Below are 23,543 nucleotides of genomic sequence, written 5' to 3'. Positions count from 1 at the left end.
TACACTTCCTCTCTTGTTGAGGTAACACATGGCCACTGCGTTGTCGGTCATTATTCAGACATTCTTTCCGTGGATGGAAGGCAAAAAGGTCACTAGCACCAGTCTGATCAACCTCGGCTCTAAGATGTTTTGGGGTAGTCGTGATTCTGCAGGGGACTAAAGTCAGCTCAGTGTCAGATCGCTCATGTGAGTGCCCATCCCGTGAGGGTGCATCTGTGACACCAGTTAGCTCCAGCCAGGGCTGCCAAAAAGTATCCCATATCATCACATTCCCCTTGCAGCCCCACTACAGGAGATCCTGTGCGACCTTGCTCGATACCAGAAGAAGATCCGTCGGACTGCCTGATAACTGACCATTGGGTTCTGAGGGCCCACTGCAGGGACTTCATCCTTGGGCGGGCTTCTGGCACCAGGAAAATGCAGGATGCCATGAGGCCCATCAGCATCAGAAAGTCAAATGCTGGCAGATATTGGGCGTTCTGAAATCTCATTGCCACCTGCAAGATATGTTAAGCCCTCAACTCGGGAGGCAAAAGAGGTGGTCGTTGCCAGACCAGCTTTTCCTCATTGGCCATAGGGGCACGTGTGAACCTTCTGTGTCCTTGCTTATGGGTAGTCTGACCGCTTTCCTTATGGCCAAAGGAGTAATAGCAAAAGGACCGCCATCTCCAGGCCTGTGAAGGCAGGTGGTGTTGAGGCTGGCAATTGGCTGCCCCCAAAGATTTTGCAAACTGCTATTTTATTAACATCTGCACCTAGATGCAGTTCTGCTTGAACCCTATTCAGTGGGTATGCGCGTTACAAATGTTAAAATCCAATCAATTACATTGCTGCAGCCTTTGAAGCATGTAACTTCTCTAGGCCATCGTCCACCCTTAGACCAAATAGATTGGACCCATCAAAGGGCATATCCAGGAGCCTTGACTGCAAATCTGGTACAAAACCAGATACAAGTAGCCAAGCAAATCTCCCGATTACTGTGTTAGAGCCCATACATTGGCAAACGCAGTCCGACGCATCTAGGCCTGACTGATGGGGTTGACAAGACGCCTCTTTACAATCATTAATGACGTTATTGAACTCATCTCTAATCACACCTTCAGGAATGTTTTCTGCTGCTCGGGCAACTACATTCCACAACGTATAGGTGTGCTTTGCTAGTGCACAAGATGCATTAATGACTCAATGCCATGCTTCCAGCAGAAAACACTATTTTTCAAGAGCGCCATATCGCTTACCGTCCCTGTCTGGAGGGATGGTCGGATAAGCTGCAACCGTTGAAGTTGAGGTTGCCCCCTGTACAACCAAGCTCTCTGGTGTCAGATGCTTAGAGAGGAAATCAGGAGCCACAGACCAAGGCCTATACTTCTTCACCAAATCTTTGTTCACTGCTGGAGTAATGTCTGATTTTAGCCAGATTTTCAAAATGTATCTTTTTCAGTGTTGTGGGGAAGGGCAGCACAGGCTCCTTAGGAGGGCCTTTATCTAAGATGTCCATCAGATCATCTTGGGTAATGTCGTTTGCAGGACGCCCCATCCCAAATATTCAATCACCCTGTTCGTGACTGTCCTAAAGGCTGCATTTGGGTAAGAGCGGACACATCTGGTGTATCAAATTCAACCTCAGGGGAGGTACCCAGAACACTGGCTTCCTTTAAACATTATGCTAAGTCTTCTAGACAAGATTGACCTGAAATAATTCCTTCTGGAACATTAGAGGTTCCAAAACTTTCATATCCAAAGGGTACAACGTCGTCTTCCTCCTCATATTCCTCAGCGATGGACCCAAAGGATTTGAAGAAATCCATCTAAGATAGGGGCTTGAAACTCGCAGCAGACTGAGGTCGACATGAAAGGTCCCCTAGTATTGGACACCTTCGAGGAGGAAGTCGCAGAAGTTTTTGGTTTCAATGTTATCTCCGCGACTCGAGACGACATTGAGCTCTTCAGACTCATGCTTTTGGACAGGCAGGTGGAAGCCTTACTGGATTTCCTGCTGGTCTTTGGAGACAGAGTAGGATCTATCTAAGGACCAGGAAGACCAGCCTTCGAGAACACTTCTATCATTTTCTCTCAGAAATGTTCCTATTCGGCCACCGAGGCAGTCTTCTCTGGAAACTGTATCCGATATCTGTCGGGCAAGGAATCCGATGACTATGAACAATGGCGATGTTATTTACTCTTCTTTCATGAAGATGAAGAGGAGTGATAGGACTCACTCCTGGATCTCGATCACTTCGAATTACCGTTGTTGGGCCTTTCTGGAGACTTGTCCCTGGTGGAACACTTACCTTCGGAAGATTTTTTTTTAGAAGGTGTGGAAGACAGATTTAGACACTGATTGACCGAGGGTGAGCTTCAACCTTCTCTCCTTCAAGGCCTTTCTGGTCATCGATTGCCAGGAGCCGCAATAGCCTACTTCATGTTATTTGCTGAGGCACCAGAGACAAATCCTTTGCGGATCAGTGATCGACATCTTTGAGTCACAGTTTGCACAATTCTTAAAGCCTTTGTTCGGTTTAGACATCGAGATCAATCACAGAAAGTATTACGTTAGTCTAAGAAAATCGCTGAGGTGAGTGGAACAGTTACGAGAGCGTGCTGTGCATGCGGAAAAACCGAACTGATGCAACAAGCGCAGTGCGTGCAATTTATACCATCAACGTCACGACCGGATACAGGAATGTTAACTGTTGAGACACCAACACGAATGCCGCACAGCATACCCTGCCGTCGAAAACATTTCTGAGTCTATAATGTAGGATACAAATATATCTGCAGCAAGTTTACTGGGTTTGTTATGTTACCAATTGGAATACTATTAGGTACTACGAAACTTTGCCTCCAACAGGTACTTAAGCTGGATAGTAAACAAATTCTAGGTTCCCCTTTGAGTCCTCACATTTCCAGGACAGTTTTGTATTTTGAGAAGGTACCAGTGATTTTATATTTATATTAATTACCGAGTTACACATCACATCCACTTTGTCACTGAGTAACATTGTGTATAATTTAACAATGTTACTGGTTTTGTGTATTTTGTTTTGTACACTAGGGACGATATTTTGGCCCAGTGCTGTTCTGCCATCTTTCAATTTAACTTTACAGACTATTCTTGTCTGGCCACGTGTTTGAACCCTTTTCCTTTACTTATCTTCCAGCGATGTGTGTTTACAATTAATTGTTAAGCTCATTCTAATGCACTAGATACATTTCCCTCATTTGGCATTCATTTTAGAATAAAGCTTTATAGACCTGCTGCGAGGACCGTACTGGGCGTTATGGGCCCTGAAGACTGAGTTAATGTCCAGAGCTAAGCGAGGGCCTTTAACGAGGTATGAGGGACCATAACGCCCGCTACGCTGGAGCTGCAGGTCTATAAAGCTATTAGAACACCCTCAGTGTTTAATTAAAGTAGAACAAATTTGGAATGATACATAAAAGCTTCTGAAATTTTGTTTGCATCTAGGGTTTGGTTTCCTAGGAGGTTAAACGATATCTGTGCCATTTTAGTAAATATACACAGAGTGTAGGAGCAGAAGGTTGAAGCTGCTATGTGGCAGGCATTTACTGGTTTGTGGCTTTTTTATAGGGTAGTGGGAGGAAGACCCTCCTGTGAGTAACCCTATTTTTGTTTCTTTGTAACCTTAGAGAGTCGTACTATCGCACCTTTGCCTTTTCACTGGACCACTCCCCTGAGCATCCCCTCGGGAATTATTTGTTTGCAGAGTTGCGGTCTGGAGGAAAGTGTACAATCCTTCAAAGGGACAGTGTTTGCCCTGGTGCATCTGTGCCAGAATCTGATCATTCCCTGTAGACATCTACTACAGTAACAACTCGCCCCCCAAAGTATATCATTATATACACAAATGTTCACAATTTAGAAGACAAGACTGCTAGATTTTAGATCATCTTTGGAAAAGAATATATTTAAAGCATTATTGTTATAATTACCTGAATATATTTAAAACATTATTGTTATAATTACCTGCCAATCTATTCTGTATTTGCACTTTAACTGTTCCTTGATTATTCAGAGGTTCTGTTGTTTCCAGCACAGTGTCTGTGTCTTTTACTAGATCTTTAATTAAATTCTCTTGATTACGTTTATGACACACCAACTTCTCATTCTTGGAGTCCTTATCTGCTTCAGTGCAGTTATCCTCATCCTGAATTAACATGGATGACTCTGTTTGTTCCTCAGACAGAATTCTGGAGCTAATCTCCGTGTCACCCTTTTCGCTGCTGGAGCAGGATTCACATGACTGGAACTCATTGTCTGACTGGCTACGAGTTTCTTCCATGCTCTCTTCTATAGATTTGGTATGCCTGTCATTGTCCATCTCGAGAATTTGCTCTTTAAGTTCCTCATGGAGAAGATCCATTAAACAACGCAGAAATTCTTGGGCATCCTTAAAATTTAAATGAAGAGAAAATGTTAACCATATTTTGAATACAGCACATAAATAACATATACATATTCAGTGAAAAAACTTTGTTAAAAAGGGACGTTATGGTTAGTAGCACTAATAAAAACCTATGCAATTCAGTGAAAAAAACTTAGTTAAAGGATCGTTATGGTTACAAGTAAAAGCAAAAACCCTAGAAATTCACCAGTTATGGTAAGCTAAGCCACCATAACTCACGCCACCACCGTGCACTTCTAAGACTAACATCCAGGACATCAAAGATGACATCACAAATGTCATTGATGACATCACATGTCTGGCTCCCTTTTTGTGTTCACTGACATATCTAGGCCTGGTGGTTTTCTTCACTGACAGTCAGAATCTAAACATTTCAAAAAGATACTATATTTGTATACTGTACCCTTCTCATACGTTCTTACACTACTTTCCTTAGGGTTCACTCACACCATATGATACACACAGGGGAAAAAGGAAGCCTAAAACACAGCAATCATTCTGTGTATGAAGATAATCAGTTAGATTATTAACATTTTCTGATGATACTGCTCCTTTTTTGCTTACTTTACTTTCCCTGTATATGCTCATATTTGTATGCATTGTGGTCTCTATGTTTTGTGCGCAGTAGTACAATTATGTAGTAAGTGAGGCATTAATAGCAACTTATTACGTTTCACAATATGCAAAACTCACAAAAGCATTCATTTTACTGTCCACCATGGCAAGATTATGAATATTGCACCTCTATGGTGCATGCTGCACACAATGCCTATATTTCTACATGAATAGGTTCCCATACTGGAAAGAACTCTGTAATACAATGGTGTTTATAGCAATGCATTGCTTAATGAACTAAGTATCTCATGATATTTCGCCCAATGACCTCTGATAGTTTTCTGCAAACATGATGATAATGCCTTGTAGAAGCTTTTCAGGAAAAGTACACGCACATGTTTGTTTGTTTTATTCACTTTTTATGTGCACCAGACCCATGGGTAGCAGGGCGCAGCAATAAGAAAATGCAAGGTTTACATGGTTACAACATAGAATGATATGCAATATACAATAAAAGTCTCTATAACACAAATAATTACAATATTCAGGTATAGTCAATCAGAATTACAGAAATATACAGTATAATTTGCCGGCTGTGCCGCGAATAATTACAATAGGAGTTAAGTGATACAAGTAAGCTAAAGGTCGGTGGAGGTAAGGAGTTGAATGACGTTTTTTCTGAAGCGAAGGTAAGGCAGATCCCCTCTCAGGTCTTGTGGCAATAAGTTCCACGTTTTGGCAGCCTTTACAGGGAAGCTATTTCCACCAATCGTAGTGAGTCTGAAATTAGGTATTATCAAACAGTTAGAATTGACAACTCTGGTCGGTCTGAGAGAGGTTCTCCTGTGAAATTTGTCTATCAAGTATCTGGGGGCGCAGTTATTGAGGGCTTTATGGGTCAGAGATAGCGTCTTGAGTTGTATTTTGTTGTCAGTGGTTAGCCATTTGTGATGGCGTCTGACGGAGGAGATATGGGTTTTGTTCATGCCCAGTGCTGCTCTCAAGGCATTATTTTGTAATGTTTGTAGTCTTTGAATTATGGTTTTATTGGCTCCAGAATATAGTGCATTACAGTAATCAATTCTGGAGAGTATTAAGGCTCTGGCCAGAATTAAACAACTGTTATTAGAAAGGAACGGTTTACCGGCTCTTATCAACTTGCAGGTGTAGGCCATAGAGGAGGCAAGGGATTTTACCTGTTTATCAAGTGATAGGGTTGAGTCAAGATAGAATCCAAGGGTTTTTACTTCCTTGGACACTTGGATGATATTCCCATCTATATTAAAGGAGGAAAATTCCTGGCCTAGTTTTTTAATATTGGCGTGGGTGCCCAAGATTATAGACATGAGATGTCATCAATGACATTTGTGATGTCATCTTTGATGTCATGGGTGTTAGTCTTAGCAGTGCACCATGGTGGCGCGAGATATGGTTGCTTATCTTACCATATCCGGTGAATTTCTGGGGTCTTTTGGTTTTACTTGTAACCATAACGATCCTTTAACAAAGTTTTTCCACTGAATTTCATAGGTTTTTATTAGTGCAACCTGGACTCATCTATCCATATAGCGAACATTAACTCTGTCTCACAGATTAAATTGTGTAAAGTACAATAATATGCAAATTAGCTATTACATCACGACAGAATGTACCAGCAATGTTCGTGAGATACCGCAATGGTGAAACAGTGTGTTAGGCAAGATTGTATGCAGTACCCTTTGGGTGCGCTACAACAACCCTGGCTTCCTGGCAATAGGAACCCAACCTTTGGTATAAGCTTGTACTACACAGGTTGGTAGTGTGTTGAGCAGCCAGGCTTGTCTCAAGACGCGTCAATGTGAGCTGTAGAGGAGTTACACAGAGATTCACAGTGACAAGTATTCAAATAAACACTTACGCACAAGGTTCCTTGAATAAACAATTATTATTTATCAGTCAGAGTAAGGCTTCTTCAGAAGGGAGCAATATAACAGTAACACTCAAATACACTTAAAAAATGCACACTCTAAATATTTCTAAATCAGTAAGTACCCTTTTGGGATGGCCCACAGACACTACCTACACCCTCAGGTGACTTCAGTAGTTAGGGTGCTGGGGACATTAATATATCACTGTTGCATTTAGAATCAGGTTTTAAGAGTGTGTCAAAGAGAAAGGTTATTTTGACACAAGCAGGTAAGTACTTTTTTAAACCCCCCAATGCAAAGTTAGTTAACCCTTTCCTGGAACGAAGACCAAAAACATTCACAGAGGGAAGAAGAGTAATTCAGGGAGCCAGGCTAACCCAAAGTCAATTGAGCAAAAGTATAGGTGAAATTGAAGCACTTCTCAGAGGTAGGTAAAAGTCTTGCACAATGTTTTTAAAAGACTTTGTAGAAAGAAGAATTCAAAGTAGGGCCACAAGCTGTTTAGGCTTGTGAAGTAAAGAAGCTGTCAGCAACTCTACAGAGCAACACACAACAACAAGTGCAGTTACACGACAAGTGGTAAATTCTCTTATCCTGGTGTTCCTGGGCCTCACTTGTGGCGACAAGAGGGAGGACTTCTGGGGACTCCTGCTCTGCAATGGGACAGCCACCGACCGCAACCTACAATCTTCAAACAAGTGGCACTTCGGTGTTTCAGCTCCTCGTTTCTACCGCAAATAGCAACAAAGCAGTTTCTGGCTGTCGAGGTGGTCTTTCCTTGCATCTGGGGTCCAGCACTCTGTTGAGGTTGCTCAAGCTCGGTCAATCATGCTTCCTGGGAGTCCGGAGGACCTTCCTGGAGCTCTTGGCCAGCTTAAAAGCAACGCACACAATCTGGTGTTCCTCTCCCTGGCGTTTCGGTTTCCAGCAGGAACTCAGTGGAAATTCAACCGGCTCCGAGAGGATGTCCAGGTGGCTTACTTTGGAGTTGATTGGTCCCACCCACTCAAGGGGAGAAGTCGTCCTTGCAGGGGCTTTTCTGTCGATACGATTTGGAGTTTCAGCACAGCAGCAGGACTTCACTGGGCAAACCAACGGTCCAGGAGTTGCAGCAGGCGTCCTCTTCAAGTTCTTCTTCGGTTCCTTCGTCCAGTGGTCGACACTGCCTTCCAAGCCAAAAAGCCTCACTTTTTATGCAGGTTTCTCCCATTCATTACAGCTGAGCTGTCACTCATCCAGCAGTATGGCTGTCCTTGCCGGACAGTCAGCCAGCCAATCACCACAGAGTGCATCTGGGTCTCTTAGGAGACTAAGCACAGAGAGTTTCGGGCACCTCCCTCACTTACTGCCCCCACCAGACACCCTGGAGCCAGAGGCGGGCTTCACTTGTGAATCCCGCCAAAGGCAAAGTAAACAAAGGGACCAAACCTGGTTTGGCGTGCATAGTAAATCTCAAGAAGGACCTTTCCACTAAGAAATGCGGTAAATGCACACCACGGTAGTTAAAAGTAAAAAGTAAACCACTGCCATCAGCTATTCAGTGAGGAAAGGGTAGCAACACATTTTACATGAGAAGCTAGATAAAGGGGATACTAAGTAACCACTCCAGCACCCTATTGTAAGATACTGTGTGCTGGGTCTAGAAAGTTACAATTGTAAGTAAAGTCAATTTCACTTTACTGCTCTTGGAAACAGTAGTTTATCCAAGAGAAGGTATTTAAACCTTGGGGAAATCTGAAAGACTTCCCTGTGCCACTGCATTGAAGGTGCTGTGTGACACAATGTAAAAGATGATGCCTATGAAGTTTGTCAGACTCCCCAACCAAAAGAAACAGTGTTAAAAAAATAAAAATCACATTAAAATACATGAGTGGAAAAAAGGGTCTCACTCTCTCCAGGTAAAAAAAAATCAAGTCCTCAAAATCCAGCAAAGTTGCTGGGGGTCTCTAAGGTAGAGAGGAATTAGCACATTTCTGAGAATTCTCCCCAACACAGTGCAATAAATACAGTCACAGAGTAAGCTGGGCTTTCTATGCAATTTTCTTGCAGGGATGATATATGCACAACCGTTCCAGCAAAACACAACCCAATCTTGAATATTCATACATTCACGCGCGTAACCTATATAAAAATGCTATTTAAGACTTGCATGGTACTCTGGTTATTTTTTTTTTTTATAGTGGCATGTTTTCACGAAATCGAAACCTACCGTCTCTACCTTGGAGGACAGAGAACAATTTCCCTTTATAATGTAGCAATTATTCAGTGCAAATCAGCAATAGTTCGAAGGACACAACTTGTCAAATAGCCACACAAAATGATAACATTTACTAGATTGAGAGTGGACATTTCAAAGGCTAGATTCCGTTGTACAGAACGCTTCTTCATTGACAGAACGGCACAATGGAGGTTGGAAAAAGACATATGTGCATTGCAAGTAGGAAGAACGCTTAAGTACCCAGTTACCACCAGGGAAATTGGTGAGGACCATCCAGGAGCACCTGAAGAAGAATTAAGCACCAAGGCAACAGCCCGGGCAGCACTGAGAAGTAGCCATGCAATTCCAAGGACAATGGGAAGAGACCCGGAGAACCCAGGGTTGTGCAGAAAAACACTGCAGTGCCACCTGTTGAAGGGAAGTGACAGTGAACGCTAAAGGAATACAAGTGGTGTTGCAGGACAACGAGGTGAGACCAGCACCCAGCACCAGGCGAAGGCGATGCGCAAGCAAAGGAAATAACCGACACAGCAGGATGTGCCATAAAATGCACTAGGCACAGGCAGCACACTGAGAAGCAAAAAGACCTCTACTGCACAGAAGGATATGTTGAGGCGCTGTAAAGGTTCATGGAAGCGGTGTGTACTAATTAAAGGTATTTCAAAATAGAGGACCCAAGGTTGGAGAAGGGCCTAGCAAAGAAACATTGCAGCATTGAACTATTGCACAAAAGAAACAATGGACCTTCAGGAGTTACTCCAAAGTCCCCAGAGCAGTTAAGCAAAGCAAAAGCCAAGCCTGAATACCCAAACAAGGTGAACAGTGTAGGCAATCACAACACCAGGGTTCCACACATAAGGAACGCTGCAGGTCCCTCCAGATAGCTGCAGAAAGGGAGTACCACATAAAAGCCCCGGACCCTGGTGCAGTGCCTGACAAATAATCGCAGGCATGGGCGGACCAGGGCTTGGAGAAGGGTTGAGACTATGCCGTGAGAGAAGAGCAGAACATAAATAGGGTCAGAAACACAAAGGGCAAGTAATCTGTTACAAAAAGGTTCCGTCACTGATAATACCTACCTGAAGCTTTACTAATAGATGTAATGGCTATAAGGAAAGCAACATTGTGAGGTCTTTGAGGCTTGCATTAAGCATTGGCTCAAAGGATAGGCCCATGAGCATGCTTCAGACAATATCTAAATTCCACCCAGCGGATGGGCTAGCAGTGGAGGGTAATTAATTTTACTCCTTCCATGAAGGTTTTAACAACTGCAACTTTCCACCATGAAACTTTGCTTTGCGATGGTTTTATATGCAGACAGTGTGGCTAAATGCACCATCAATTCATTAAAGACTGGACCTGAATCTAACAAGTATAATTGATGGTAAACATTCAATTCAGTTGACATGTGACCTTCTACACCACACTACAAATATTTTCCATTTGGTAAAGTAGCAGTGCTTAGTGTTAAGCTTGCGCGCTTCTTTTAATATTTCCATGCATCTAGCTGGTAAATTAAGATGTCCAAACTATGACTTCAGGAGCCAAACTGCTAAATTAGGTGTCCGAGGACGAGGATTTATCATCAACCCCTGATTCTGTAACATGTTGTATGGGCATGATAGTTTCAGGGGTGGGCAAACTTCAACTTGAGGAGGTAGGAATACCATGTTTGATGTGCCCACATTGGAGCAATTGGAATGGTTGTGAAGTGCTCTTGGTGCATTTTGTGAATTACTCTGTTCACAAGTGGTTTTAGAGGAAAAGCGTATGCAAATATCCCTGACCAACGGATCCACAGTGTGTTCCCCTCCGATTCCTGCTGTGGGGAAAATAGAGGGGTAATCTAGGCCTTTTGCATTTTCCTTTGTGGCAAAGGGATATATCTATTTGGTTGCCCACAGTGTGGAAAAATGTTGTTTAGTGTGTCAAAATGTAACTCCCACTCGTGTTCCGAGGGATGATGTCTCTTTCTGCTTAGTCTGTCCAGTAGGCAGTTGAGCTTCCCTGGACTATGTTTTGCCTGTAGATTTATGCCTCTGTGTAGGCTCCATTTCCACATTTTCTGTGTCAGTGTGGAAGACTTCGGGAGCAAGTCCCGCCCAGTTTACTGCTGTAAAACATGGCTGTTGTGCTCTGTGATAATTAACACATTTTCCCCATTAAGTGATGTTGGAATGTTTGTAGCGCTCTGTAAACTGCTAGCAATTCCAGAACATTGATGTGTTTCTTTAAAAACGGTTGAGACCAGGTTCCTTGTGATGTATGGTAGAACTAGTGGCCTCCCAACCTGAGAGTGATCAATCTGTTGTGAGGTCTGTTTGCGAGTTAACAGTTTTCCCCATTGCATGTTTCTTTTGTCCATCACTTTAGTGCCAACACCACTGCTTACAAAACCTCCACCAGATCTTCCCAATTGCCTTGCGATCATTGTTTCGCTAACCATTCTTACACTGGACGCATAAGTATCCTTGCATGTGGCAAAATGAAGATGCAGGGTGCCATCATGCAGAGTAAGTGCATTTATTATTTTCTGACTCATCTACCGACCCACTGTTTAACAAGGGATTTGTTGCAGTAGGTAGCGCACCCTCTCAGAGTGAAAGACTATGATGTCCTTCTGTGCGAATAACTGCTACCAGGTACTGTTTTAGCTAGCTGGGATCTAGATTGGATAACCCTGTTTATGCAGAAGATTGATGGTTTTCTGCATATTGTTTTGACAAACACGAGGTGTTTCTCCTGTTACTAGCCAGTCGTCCAGATGAAGAGCATACTGGGATACTCTCCCAGTGGAGGTGTGCTTCTACCACTGCCAGCACTTATGTGAATGCACAAAGGGCTGATGTGATCCTGAAGGGAATCGCCTTCAATTGGTAATGTGCGTGACCTACTTTGAAACTTCGATATGCCGGCAGCACGGAACTATGAAATTATGCATTTTTCATATCTAGTGTGGCCATGAAGGCTCTGAGGAATAAAGGGAATCCATCCCTTCTCACCAAGGGGGAGTCCCAACCCACCACCTGTGACGGTAGGGAAGTAAGCCCACTATGCAACACCCTCCCTAGTGGTGGAGGCAAGTGGGACATCACCGGGAGAGACCCGGACACCTGTTCCCATGAGGAACTCCCTGATGCCCTCCATGTGATGAGGCATATAATGGGTAATTCCCAATTTTTTGTTTATGGGGTTGGGGGGTCAAACATAGTGGGAGGTAAGTGAAAAAAAGGGGGGCTAAGACCGACTACCTCTTACTCAATCCACTAACTTATAGACCGTTTTACACCTTGGTCTTGTTTGCTAGTTTAGTCACAAAACACATGTACCATGTCAAATCAATCATTACACTTCTAAAACAAAGTTTAAATAAACATCAATGGTTCTTTAACTAAAAACAATTAAGATACTTTTTGTGGACTTTCCGCAAGGACACAAATACATATACCAACATGAATCTACAATGACTTGTTCATAGATGTTTAACCAAATAGTGGGGTTAGTATGTGCTGTCCACATTGATATGGACACCTACTGACACTTTTTTTATTCACCAGATATTAGATATTTGTCCATTTTGCTATTAGGATCGAGAGGCAAGTTGTTATTGTCTTTCATACAGTAGGATTTTTATTCTTATCCTTTAGAGCTATGTCCATGTGATGGCCTATACGGAACCATCTAATAAACCAAATCCTTCTATGACTGGGATGAAGATAAAAGTAAATGTATACCGTTATCAAAGAGAAAGACACTGTCCCTTTAAACCACAATCACCAATGGACTGTGCCAAGTAAGTTTGAGAGGAGATGGCATGGGGAGGCAGAGACAGCGATGGGAAGCCCCCTGTATGGAAAACACATAGGAGGTGGAGTTTGTAAAAACTCCAGGGGGGATTCTGCATTTCTGCCCCCTATACAGTTGGGGTAGCGGCACAGAGCACCCCAGCCAAGGTTCTTTATATGGCAGTATGGATGAGCAACCAAAGGCTGAGACTCAAGGGCGGTGATGCAGGCTGGTTCTTAAGTACAGCGAGTTGTCCACGCACTTTGTCATGTGCTACCTCTGATGTTTTATATAAAATAAGCTTCAGATAAATATATACATTAATAAATAACACACTTTGTACTTGGGCAACACTATTCTAATAACAGATTCAGGCTTTAGAAGGCTTTTTCTTGAAACCGACTTGCCCGGCGACTTAGATGTTTGTTAATTATAGTTTTTTTTTTGTGTTGTTGTCGCGTCTTATTAGACTAGATTGGTGAAAAGCCAAAAGCCGATAAATCGAATCTATGTACATATACTCATTAAAGACAAGCGCCAAAGTTAAATTTTAAGGTTTCATGATTTAATTATCCAGTACGTGTGCCCTACGATTACACGTGTTTCGGCTAAGTGCCTTTTTCAAATCTGGGCATAATAGATTCTCTTCATTGATGTGTAAATAAATCATTGATAAACATACAATTAAAACAATGTGACAGAAATATTGGGTTGGGAATGGGAGGAAGCTTGAGGGTTTCAAAGAAAAGAAGTACACAGAGTGCCGGTGAATACAATGCAAAGAAATTATAAAGTTAAATCAATATTGCAACTTCCATGTCTTATCCATGTTTGTAAGCCCATAAATCAGAGTGAACAAATTTGAAACCCTAGTGTTTCTCAGTATAATCCAACTCGGTAAACGCTAGGCAGGGAAGACTGTGTAAACAAATCAAGCTCATTAGGTACATTCATTGTACCATGTTATCACAGAATAGTGCCTTACCATCAATCCTGTGACCTGATGTGCAGTACGTCCTGCGTTAATGGGATAAATCCCTCTATAACAGAGCATACCATCATCTCAATTATTCTCTTTGTTTTAGTCATGATATTTATTACAACTGCGTGATAATGTTGCTATAACTGTAGTCTTAATTACCCCTTGTATTGGGGCCCAACACTTATAGCTGGGACATTTTGGCCGTTATATGTGAAATATAATATAATCCATATTGTCACTTCGGCAATAGCTTGTTGTAGTCCCCTCATATTCTCACTGCGTTATCTCCCATTATTATATCCCACAGAATTAATCTCCCTTGTTTTCTGGCGTTTATCCATATCGGGTTCTATTCTCTTTTTTTGTCAAAGCACCTCGTCCATTTGTCATTATTTTCTGTATTTATTTTGAGAAGTGAAAATTCCATTCAAATAGTCCCTCGTTTAGGCCAGGAACCAATTTCCTAGATTACATCTCATATTTCCCTTATTCATAGCTTTATCGTATTTCATATAATATCTCTGTATAAGCACATTGTCTCTTTGTCAGAGCTTTCCATGTAAAGCTATACTCGCATTCACCCCTTGCCTCAGCAGTATGCTGTTCGCTACCTACATCTGCTAGCTCATCTTCCCTGCGCGTCAGCTCTCACGTTTCACCCGAGCTGCCAACGCCATCTCTGTAATGTTTAGAAGCGTTTCCATGGCAACCTGTGTGCTCGTGCCATCTTCTCTTTCCATTATTACAGCGTTCGTCATGCTTTGGGATCCTGCTTTCGCCTTTCTGCAGTATAACGTGACATACGCCCAACTTCCCATAAAACTCTGCTATTCAAACAATCATACCCCTCATGTATTTTGCTAAACATTGTATGTTAAATTAGCAATAAGATAGTTTTGGATTGTTGAATTGAGTAAATTTTAGTCATATCTATTTATTAGTAAATATCTTAACTTATAAAAAAAGTGATACGCTATTTTTGCTATTTGTTCTTAGTTTCAAAATAAGAATGATTAAACATACCTAGGTAATTTGCTTAATCAACACTATAGTTGACTAGGTGTACATACTTGCAATGCCTTAAAGAACCACTAGAAAGGCATTTTTAATATTATACAACTTTAGATGTTATTGGGACTTGGGACTTCGAACCTCACATACTTTAGTCCTCTTACAATCTTTGATTTTCCTTGATTATTTTGCAATGGTGCAGCTTTTAGGTGGCATTGACACAAATCACTATTCTGGCTATAATTCACAAGTAGGTTGCAGTACTGGAATATTTTTTTTTTTTTTTAAACCAACCACACTATTGAATCGAGCAGTGCAGGAGAACTCCATGCTGAGGCTCATGAACGTGAGGCACACTGACAGGTGTGGTGGAACGGAAGGCCACTGGGATAGGAGGAGAAATACTGTGTGGAAGTAAAAGCCATGGAGACGATGGGAGCTGTGCAGGAGCTCCTGGATGTTGGGCCACTCTAAGAGACAGCGTTCTCCAGTCTGGGCCGAAAAGGAAATCCAGTGTGTGAACGCGGAGCTGCACAGGATGCTGGAAGAACGTCCACACACTCCAAAGTAGAAAGCGGGTGAAGGAGCCACACTGCAGAGGTGTGAGCAGAATCAGAGACGCAGGAAGGAACCAAGGTGTGTCTGCCAAAAGCTGCTGGGGACCCTGGGGCATTCCGACAAGTGCGCCAACACATGTTTGAAGGGTACAAAATTGCTGATGAAGAAAATACCTGAAGTTTGTTTGAATGCAGACAAGGCAAAGTACAAAGGCAAACCAAAATCAAGTAAAGATGCACGAGATGCCAGTGTGGGGGAACTGTTTGAGCAAATATTACCATAGATAGATAGCACCACACAGTATATGTTATTGTGGTATAACCAGGTGATCTGAAAAACCATAAGAGAAGTCCCGGAAGGCGAGTACATCAGGCGATCTGCAAACGTTACAAGAACTTCTACCTAAAGACTGTTACAAAACCTATTGCTTAAACAAGAACCAGTGAAGACACAAAGGAACTGTTAGCTAAAAAGACATTTTTGCCATCCTATTTAAGAATCCAGGGGAAAGGGACCACTCTCTGGATCCAAGGGTCTTTACCTTGGAGAACTTTTTCATTGGAGTAATTCTTATACTTTGGGTTTTGAACACTTCTGCCAACATCTAAGAAATGTCCTTGCACCCCTTTGTTGTTTTGTTTATAGTGTGAGGCTCAGGGTATGACATTTTGGACACAATGACAGCTTTTCAGGTACTCACATTGTAAAAGACAGATCCTTAGTTTTTGGTTTCTAGGTAGGGAAGTTCCTCTTTAGAATAGGGCACGAGAGGCATTTTCCCAACCCAATATTATTTAATGAATTAACCAAAAACATGACAACTTTGTTTCCGGCTTTAATTTCTGACTCCTTAGTCAGCAAAGCAGCTTTCGGATGGCTTTAAGAGTTGCAGCCGGAGACATTTTCCTCCGGCTGGACTCCAGGATGCAAGCTTAAGAAGAGATCAAGCTTCTGCTTCAGGTTTCTTGTTTCAGCTTCTGACAAGGAGGGGAGTGTGAGGCTCCCTGTTATACAGAACATGCTCCATTCACGCAGGCAGAGTCAGGCTCAGCCAGCCAATCACACAAGTGCATTCATGCAGACAGCATCTAATCAGGCATTCAGGCTATTCACCAGAAACCAGACACCCACAACACAGATCATGGATTGGGGGCTACTCCCCAGCCTTTCAGAGCACCATACTGCATTCATTCCAGTTTCAGTCAGGGCTGGCTCAGGCATTGTATCGCACAACCAAACCCAGACACCCACCGTTAGGCAAGATTGAATGTAGTAACCCTGTGGGAGACTACATCAGCCTTGTTCTCGGTTCTTCTTGGTAATCGGTAACCCACCTATTAGTATAGGACTGTACTACACAATTTGGTAGAGTGACTGAGTAGCCAGACTTATATCAAGAGGGGTAAATGTGAGCTGTAGAGATGCAACAGAGTTTCACATATACAAGTATCCAAATAACACTTAAACTCAAGGTTTGGGTTTTCTAGTAAAATCATTATTTATTTAAATAAGCCTTCTTAAGAAAGGGCAATATGCAACAATAAAAATACACTTCACAACACTTCCTCAGTTTTTAGATAAGCAAGTAGATACCCTTTTGGATGTCTCTCACACACACACCAACTCCCCCCCCCCCTTCCCCCATGTACAACCTGAGGATCTTCAATGGCTAGGACACTGTGGACATTGATATATCACTTTTTTACACTTAATGCAATACTGATACTAACCCTAACCCGGGTCCCTACAGGATCAAGTATTTGCAGATGAACTCCGCACTGAAATCATAACGTTCCTTGAAATCAACCAGGGCTCAGTGTCGTTGGCCGGGACCCTGTGGGAGTCCCTGAAGTGCTACATCAGAGGGGTATGTCACAGAGGGGAACTGTCACAAAGCGAGAACCGCTTGAAAGAGCTCGAACTATTGCAGTCGCCGGAACCACAGGTACTAGTGTCACTGAAGTCGGAACTTGACAAATTCAGAGCAGCTGCAGATAGAGAACTAAAATTCCTATCGTACGGCCACCGTGTCCGCCAATATGTAGAGGGTCAGAAACCAGGAGCACTGCTCGCGAGGCTAATAGCAGCAGACCGCAAACCCACACAGATTGAGCAGATCCGAAACAATCAGGGTACCATAGTACACAGCGATAAAGAAATAGCAGAAACCTTCCGCATTTTCTACCAAAACCTGTATAATACTAACTTCAATGCCACCCAGGAGGAAATGTCCCGATATTTAGCAGACAGAATTATATTGGGTAGACGCCTTGCTATGGGAACCCCTAAACGCACCAATCACAACAGAAGAAATCCTTCAGGCCATTAAAGATCTGCCAGGCACCAAAGCTCCGGGCCCCGACGGGTTAATTGGCGAGTTTTATAAAATGTTTGCATCCATTCTTGCCCCACTATTACAACAGGTTTACGAGGAAGCATTTAAAGTCGGATCATTACCCCCGACTCTCCAAGAGGCAAACATGATACTACTACACAAAGTCAACAAACCCCCTGAAGAATGCGGCTCATATAGACCAATATCACTTATTAACTTAGACAACAAAATATTAGCCAAGATCCTGTCCTCCAGACTCATCTCCCTGATGCCCGCGCTGGTACTAGCAGACCAAGCCGGTTTCGCCCCAGGCCGCAATACCACATTTGGCATAAGATGCATGATCGGGGTCATAGAGGCATTAGACCCCTCACACCAAGCGGTGATGGTCCTTTTAGACGCCGAAAAGGCATTTGACTCCATTGAATGGCCATTTCTCTTCGAAATCCTCCAAAGGATGGGCCTCGGCAAGAGATTTCTCCGACTAATAGCCCTACTTTATGACAATCCCCGCTCCCACATCACTCTAGGGAAAATCAGATTGACGGCAATCAACCACCAGAGGGGAACAAGGCAGGGGTGCCCACTTTCCGGCCTACTCTTTGCATTAGTGATAGAGCCCCTCGCCTCAGATCTTTGAGCCAAACATATACAAAGAGGCCTATCCTTTGGCCCCCATAAATTATTAGTCTCCCTATACGCAGGCGACATCGCCCTTTATATACACGACCCGTTATCAAACCTTAATCCAGTAATTCATGATATAATAAAATTCGGCAACTTCTCCGGCTTAAAGGTAAATCACAGTAAGTCAGTTATATTCCCACTCACCCAAGAGCTCCAGGACGATTATGGCTTCAAATGGGAATACACAAATATACGCTACCTAGGCATTCAACTAGCCAGAGACTACCCGACCCTGTTCCAAGACAACTACGGCAAAGTAATCCAATCACTACAGGGGAAAGTAGACAGATGGAAATCACTACCACTCACCCTATGGGGTCGTGTATCATTGGTAAAAATGGTGATACTCCCCAAACTTCTCTACCTATTCGCAAATCTCCCTCTACTAGTACCCCAGAAACAGCTCCAACATTTGAGGAGCATGACCCTGGAACTCCTTTGGGCCGGCAAACCAGCCAGAATAGCCTACAAATCACTAATTCAGCCAGTAAAAAAAGGCGGAATGGCACTCCCCGACGTCAAACGATACTACTGGGCAGCACAGGCCCAATTCCTGGGACACTGGTACGCTACACAATTCATCCGCCCCCATGTCCAACTGGAGCGAGCCCTGACATCCCCCAACCAGCTTAGAACAGTTTTTTTAGGCCTGACACACACCCCGCCCCAAACCCTAAATCCAGTTCTCTCCACCATAGCAATATGGAAAGAAATAGCGGTGAAATGTAAAATACAGACCAGGTTCTCCCCCTTACTCCCGGTGAAATTAATTCCCGGAGTCCCATTAACTGCGGAGAAAGTCTACCTGAATTGGGTCGACAAGCTAAAACTTAAAAATATGGGCGACCTTTTTATCGAAGGGCAATTCCTCACTCCCCAACAAGCAAAAACCTGCGGAACCTCCACCACACTAGATACATTATATACTTCCGCCTCAGAGGCACCCTACAATCCATCCTTCTCTCATTTCCGCAACAACCCGCTACATGGCAGCTACTCCACTGGGTCACCCAATCACAAGGAGAGGGCAAACTGGTATCGATGCTATACAAATCTCTGCTAACAGACAGAGCCCCAAATCCGACAACATCTACAGTGAGATGGGAAAGGGCCCTTCAGACCGCAATCCCAGATGAAGATGGGACTATATTCTAGCACAAACCCAGAGGGTATCACTAAACACAAGATACAAACTAATCCACCTAAAATTCATCCACCAGGCATACCACACCCCCGCCAGAATCCACCAATACCACCCCTTGACCCCCCCCCACAGTGCGGCCGCTGTGGTGCACCATCGGCTGACTTCCTCCACCTTGCATGGACCTGCCCAACAATACACCAATTCTAGGTATCGGTACTAGGAAACACAGCCGCAATAGTAGACACACCCATTGAACCAGACCCCAAAATCACTCTACTGGGATTTACTAAACACTTCCTTCCTACAACTCGCAAACTAGGAGGATTGCTGCTGTTAATGGCACGCAGAAGAATTGCAATGTCGTGGGGAAAGGGACCCACACCGACCACACAACAGTGGATGAAAGACATATCGTTCTGCCAGGACACGGAAACAAACTTCATCAAACTACTACCCCTGCACGCTCGCCCCCCCCCCCCCCCCCCCGACATCTGGGGCCCATACATAGCCTACCTGTTATCCACCGAAGACGGAGACTCCTCCAGGGAACCAACCCCAGAACCCCAACGGAAGTCCACAGACACACGCCCCATCATGATAAGAGCAACTAATCGCGAACTGTTACTAACTCAGGTTCGGGTGTAGCCATGGAGATGGTGGAGAGTGGGAGAAAGGGAGGCGGGAAGAAGAAGCACAAGTTACTTCCAAGTTTGTTAAGTTATAATTTTGTTTGTTTGTTTTTGCAAATACCAAAAATAAAGTTTTTTTTAAAAAAAACATGTTCTCAGATTATGTGAGTATTTGCAATCTTTCCAATGAAGTCTAGGTTAGACCGTTCCCAGCAAAACAAATTAAACTTATGTACCACCTATGAAGGACAGTTAAAACCAAAGTCAATGGGTCACACGAGTCTGCAGGGAGCCAGGACAGCCAAAGTCAATTGAACAATGTCTAGGGAGCTGAGGCACTTCTTCAGATAGCACAAAAGTCTTGCACACTGTTATTTAGAGAGTTTGTAGAAAAGAATAACTGCAGGGCCACAAGCTGTTAGGCTTGAAAAGGACAAAGCTGCAAGGGACAGCAAGCCCTGCTGTGTGAGTGACAGCTAGGCTGCAAATGAATGGGAGAAACCTGCATAAAAGGTGAGGCTTTTTGCTTGGAAGGCAGAGTCAACCAGTGGATGAAGGAATCCGAAGAAGAACTTGATGGTACATGTTTGCCTTCCACAAGTCTCCCAGCTTGTGGGCCAACAGTGATTTAATTTCCTACAAAGATCTCTAAAACAATGTGCAAGACGTTTTACTTATCTTCAAGAAGTGCTTCAGCTCCCCTAGACTTTGCTCAAGTGGCTTTGGCTGTCCTGGCTCCCTGAAAGACTCTTCTAACCTCCGACTCTGTGCTTTCACTATCCCTCCAAAATGCCATACATTCTTTTCTTGTAAAGTTGGGAAAGATTAATCTACATTGCATTGGGGGGTTCAAAAGTACTTACCAGCTTACGAATATTTGTTAACCATAGGTTTATTCCCTAACCTTTTCCTTTCGACACCAAACTCAGTATTTCTCTAATCGTACCAGTGATACATCAATGTCCACAGTGTCCTAGTCACGTAAGACACCTCAGGGTGTAGGAAGCGTCTGTGTGCCATCCCAAATGGGTATCTACTGATTTATTGAAACTGAGAGTGTGTAGTTTTGAAGTATATTTTAAGTGTTATATAATTGCTCCCTTCTAAAGAAGGCTATTGAAACTGAATGTTAAATTAATAAATAAGTGTTTAATCAGGAACCCTTGTGTGTAAGTGTTTACTTGGATACTTGTCACTGTGAAACTCCATGTTACAACCCTACAGCTCACATTGACCCCTCTTGAGATAAGCCTGGCTGCTCCGTCACTCTACCAACTTGTGTAGTACATGCTTATACTAAAGGTTGGGTTAACTATTGCCAAGAGGACGAGGCTGGTGCAGTCTCCCAAAGGGTACTACATACAATCTTGCCTAACAGCTGGTCTGGGGCCTACCATAGCGGCTTGCACCACTAGGCCTTCTAGCGTTGGGTGAGAAGATAGGAAGGGTAGATTCCCCCCTCCCTCTTTGCAGGATTGTATTTTTTGGTGAGCTCTGAATTCACAGCTGGAGTGGAGCAGGATCTCAGCTACAAAGTGGAAATGGGGTCTAATATGGCAGCATTAAAGGGTAATGGCCTCTGCGTTTGCGGGACCTTGTCAAGGATGTCTGTGAGGTCATAGACTGAAAGGGGATTCGCCGGGAGGCCACAACCACCTTATCAACAGTCATTCAGTACTGTGCATTAGGGGTACCCTAAGGAGCCGCTTGCTGCATGTCCAGGTCATAAGCCTTGGCCCTCTTTCATCCTTCTATGACGACCTGGATCACCTCCTCTCGCTTATCTCTCCCTCCCACTCTCCTCTGTCAGTGCTTGGTGATTTTAATATTCATCTGCCTTCTCCCCCTCAATGCTCCCCCTCTTCTCCATCCTTGATTCCTACCTCCTTTCCCCTCTCCCCTCCTCTCCACTCCAACACACTCCTCTGGCTCCACCCTTGACCTCCTCTTCAACTCTTCCTACCCCCCTTCCCCTGTCTCTACCCTTCCTGTCAATCTTTCTGATCATGCATTACTCTCTTTTCCCTTTCTCCTCTCCCTCGCTCCTCCTCTCCTAACCCCGCCCCTCCAATCTACTCTCGACGTGACTGCCACAACTTTGACCCCTCCGTCTTTATTGACACTTGCTCTTCTCTTCTCCCATCTCTCCATGACTTCACCTCATTATCGGCGAATGATGCACTTTCCTCCCTTGCCTCTGCTATTTTATCCTTCCTTGATCAACTATCCCCTCTCTCTCTTCCGCCCAACCCGGAAACCCTCTCAACCTTGGCTCACTCCTCAACTCCTCTCTATAAGGCGCCTTCTCAGACGTATCGAGAGACTATGGCTCAAAACTCCCTCGCTTTCTAACCAAACCTCTTACTTCTCTTACCACACTATCTACGACTCTTGCCTGGCCTCAGCTAAATCCTCCTACTACTCTAACCTACTCCAATCTCAAGCGACTCACCCTCGCTGTATCTTCCAAACTCTCTCTCGACTCCTCTCTCCCCCTACTCCTGATCCCTCCTCCAATTCTTCACTCTCTCCTTCTGACTTCGCTAACTTCACCTCTAAGATTGTTACCCTTCGGCAAAAAATACTCACCCCCCCCTCAAACTTCCCTTCTTCTCCTCCCCCTCCCTCTTCTAGCATGTCCATCTTTTCCCCCGTCTCCCCCTCTGAAGTCTCTACCCTCCTATCTAAAGCCCACCCCACGTCTGCCCCAACTGACCCTCTCCCTTCCCTTCCCTAAGATTTACCCTCTTCTTGTCCCCTACCTCACCTCCTTCTTCAACATGTCTCTCCTTAGCTACCTTTCCCTCTGCCTTTAAATATGCTACGATCATCCCTATTCTAAAGAAACCTTCTGCTGATCCACTTCTCACCTCGAATTTCAGACCTATCTCTCTTCTCCCATTCCTCTCCAAGCTTCTCAAGCGCCTTGCCTACTCTCAACCTTTGTCACCAACTCCTCTCTCTTATCACCCTTCCAATCAGGCTTCCGTCCTAAACGCTCAACTGAAACTGCTCTCACCTCTGTTCTTAACTCCCTTCTTACTGCTCGCCATGCCAAACAATCCTCTATCCTTATTCCCCTTGATCTCTCGACAGCCTTTGACACTGTTGATCACCCCCTCCTCCTTCACACTCTCCTCCTTTGGCTTCAAAGGCTCCGTCCTCAACTGGCTATCTTCTTACCGCTCTTCCCGCTCTTGAACATGGCGCACCCCAAGGCTCGGCACTCGGCCCTTTCCTCTTCTCTCTTTACACCTCTCTCATTGCTCCTGTTATCTCCTCGTTTGGCATCTCCAACCATTTC

General features: G+C 43.9%; 1 protein-coding gene across 2 annotated transcripts in view; it reads right to left on the bottom strand.

The window, feature by feature from the left end:
• The window catches only part of USP33 (ubiquitin specific peptidase 33), a 1,143,586-nt gene that overhangs the window by 835,720 nt on the left and 284,323 nt on the right, over positions 1 to 23,543 (bottom strand). For both annotated transcript variants that reach the window (XM_069641664.1, XM_069641665.1), the window contains exon 10: positions 3,989 to 4,412. In XM_069641664.1, the coding sequence (XP_069497765.1) occupies positions 3,989 to 4,412 (424 nt within the window). The remainder of the gene's footprint in view (positions 1 to 3,988; positions 4,413 to 23,543) is intronic.

This window comes from Ambystoma mexicanum, chromosome 1q (assembly GCF_040938575.1).
Source record: "Ambystoma mexicanum isolate Mex_15411 chromosome 1q, UKY_AmexF1_1, whole genome shotgun sequence".
NCBI lineage: Eukaryota > Metazoa > Chordata > Amphibia > Caudata > Ambystomatidae > Ambystoma > Ambystoma mexicanum.
Note: the sequence above shows the minus strand (reverse complement) of the source record. Positions and strands in the feature narration are given on the sequence as shown.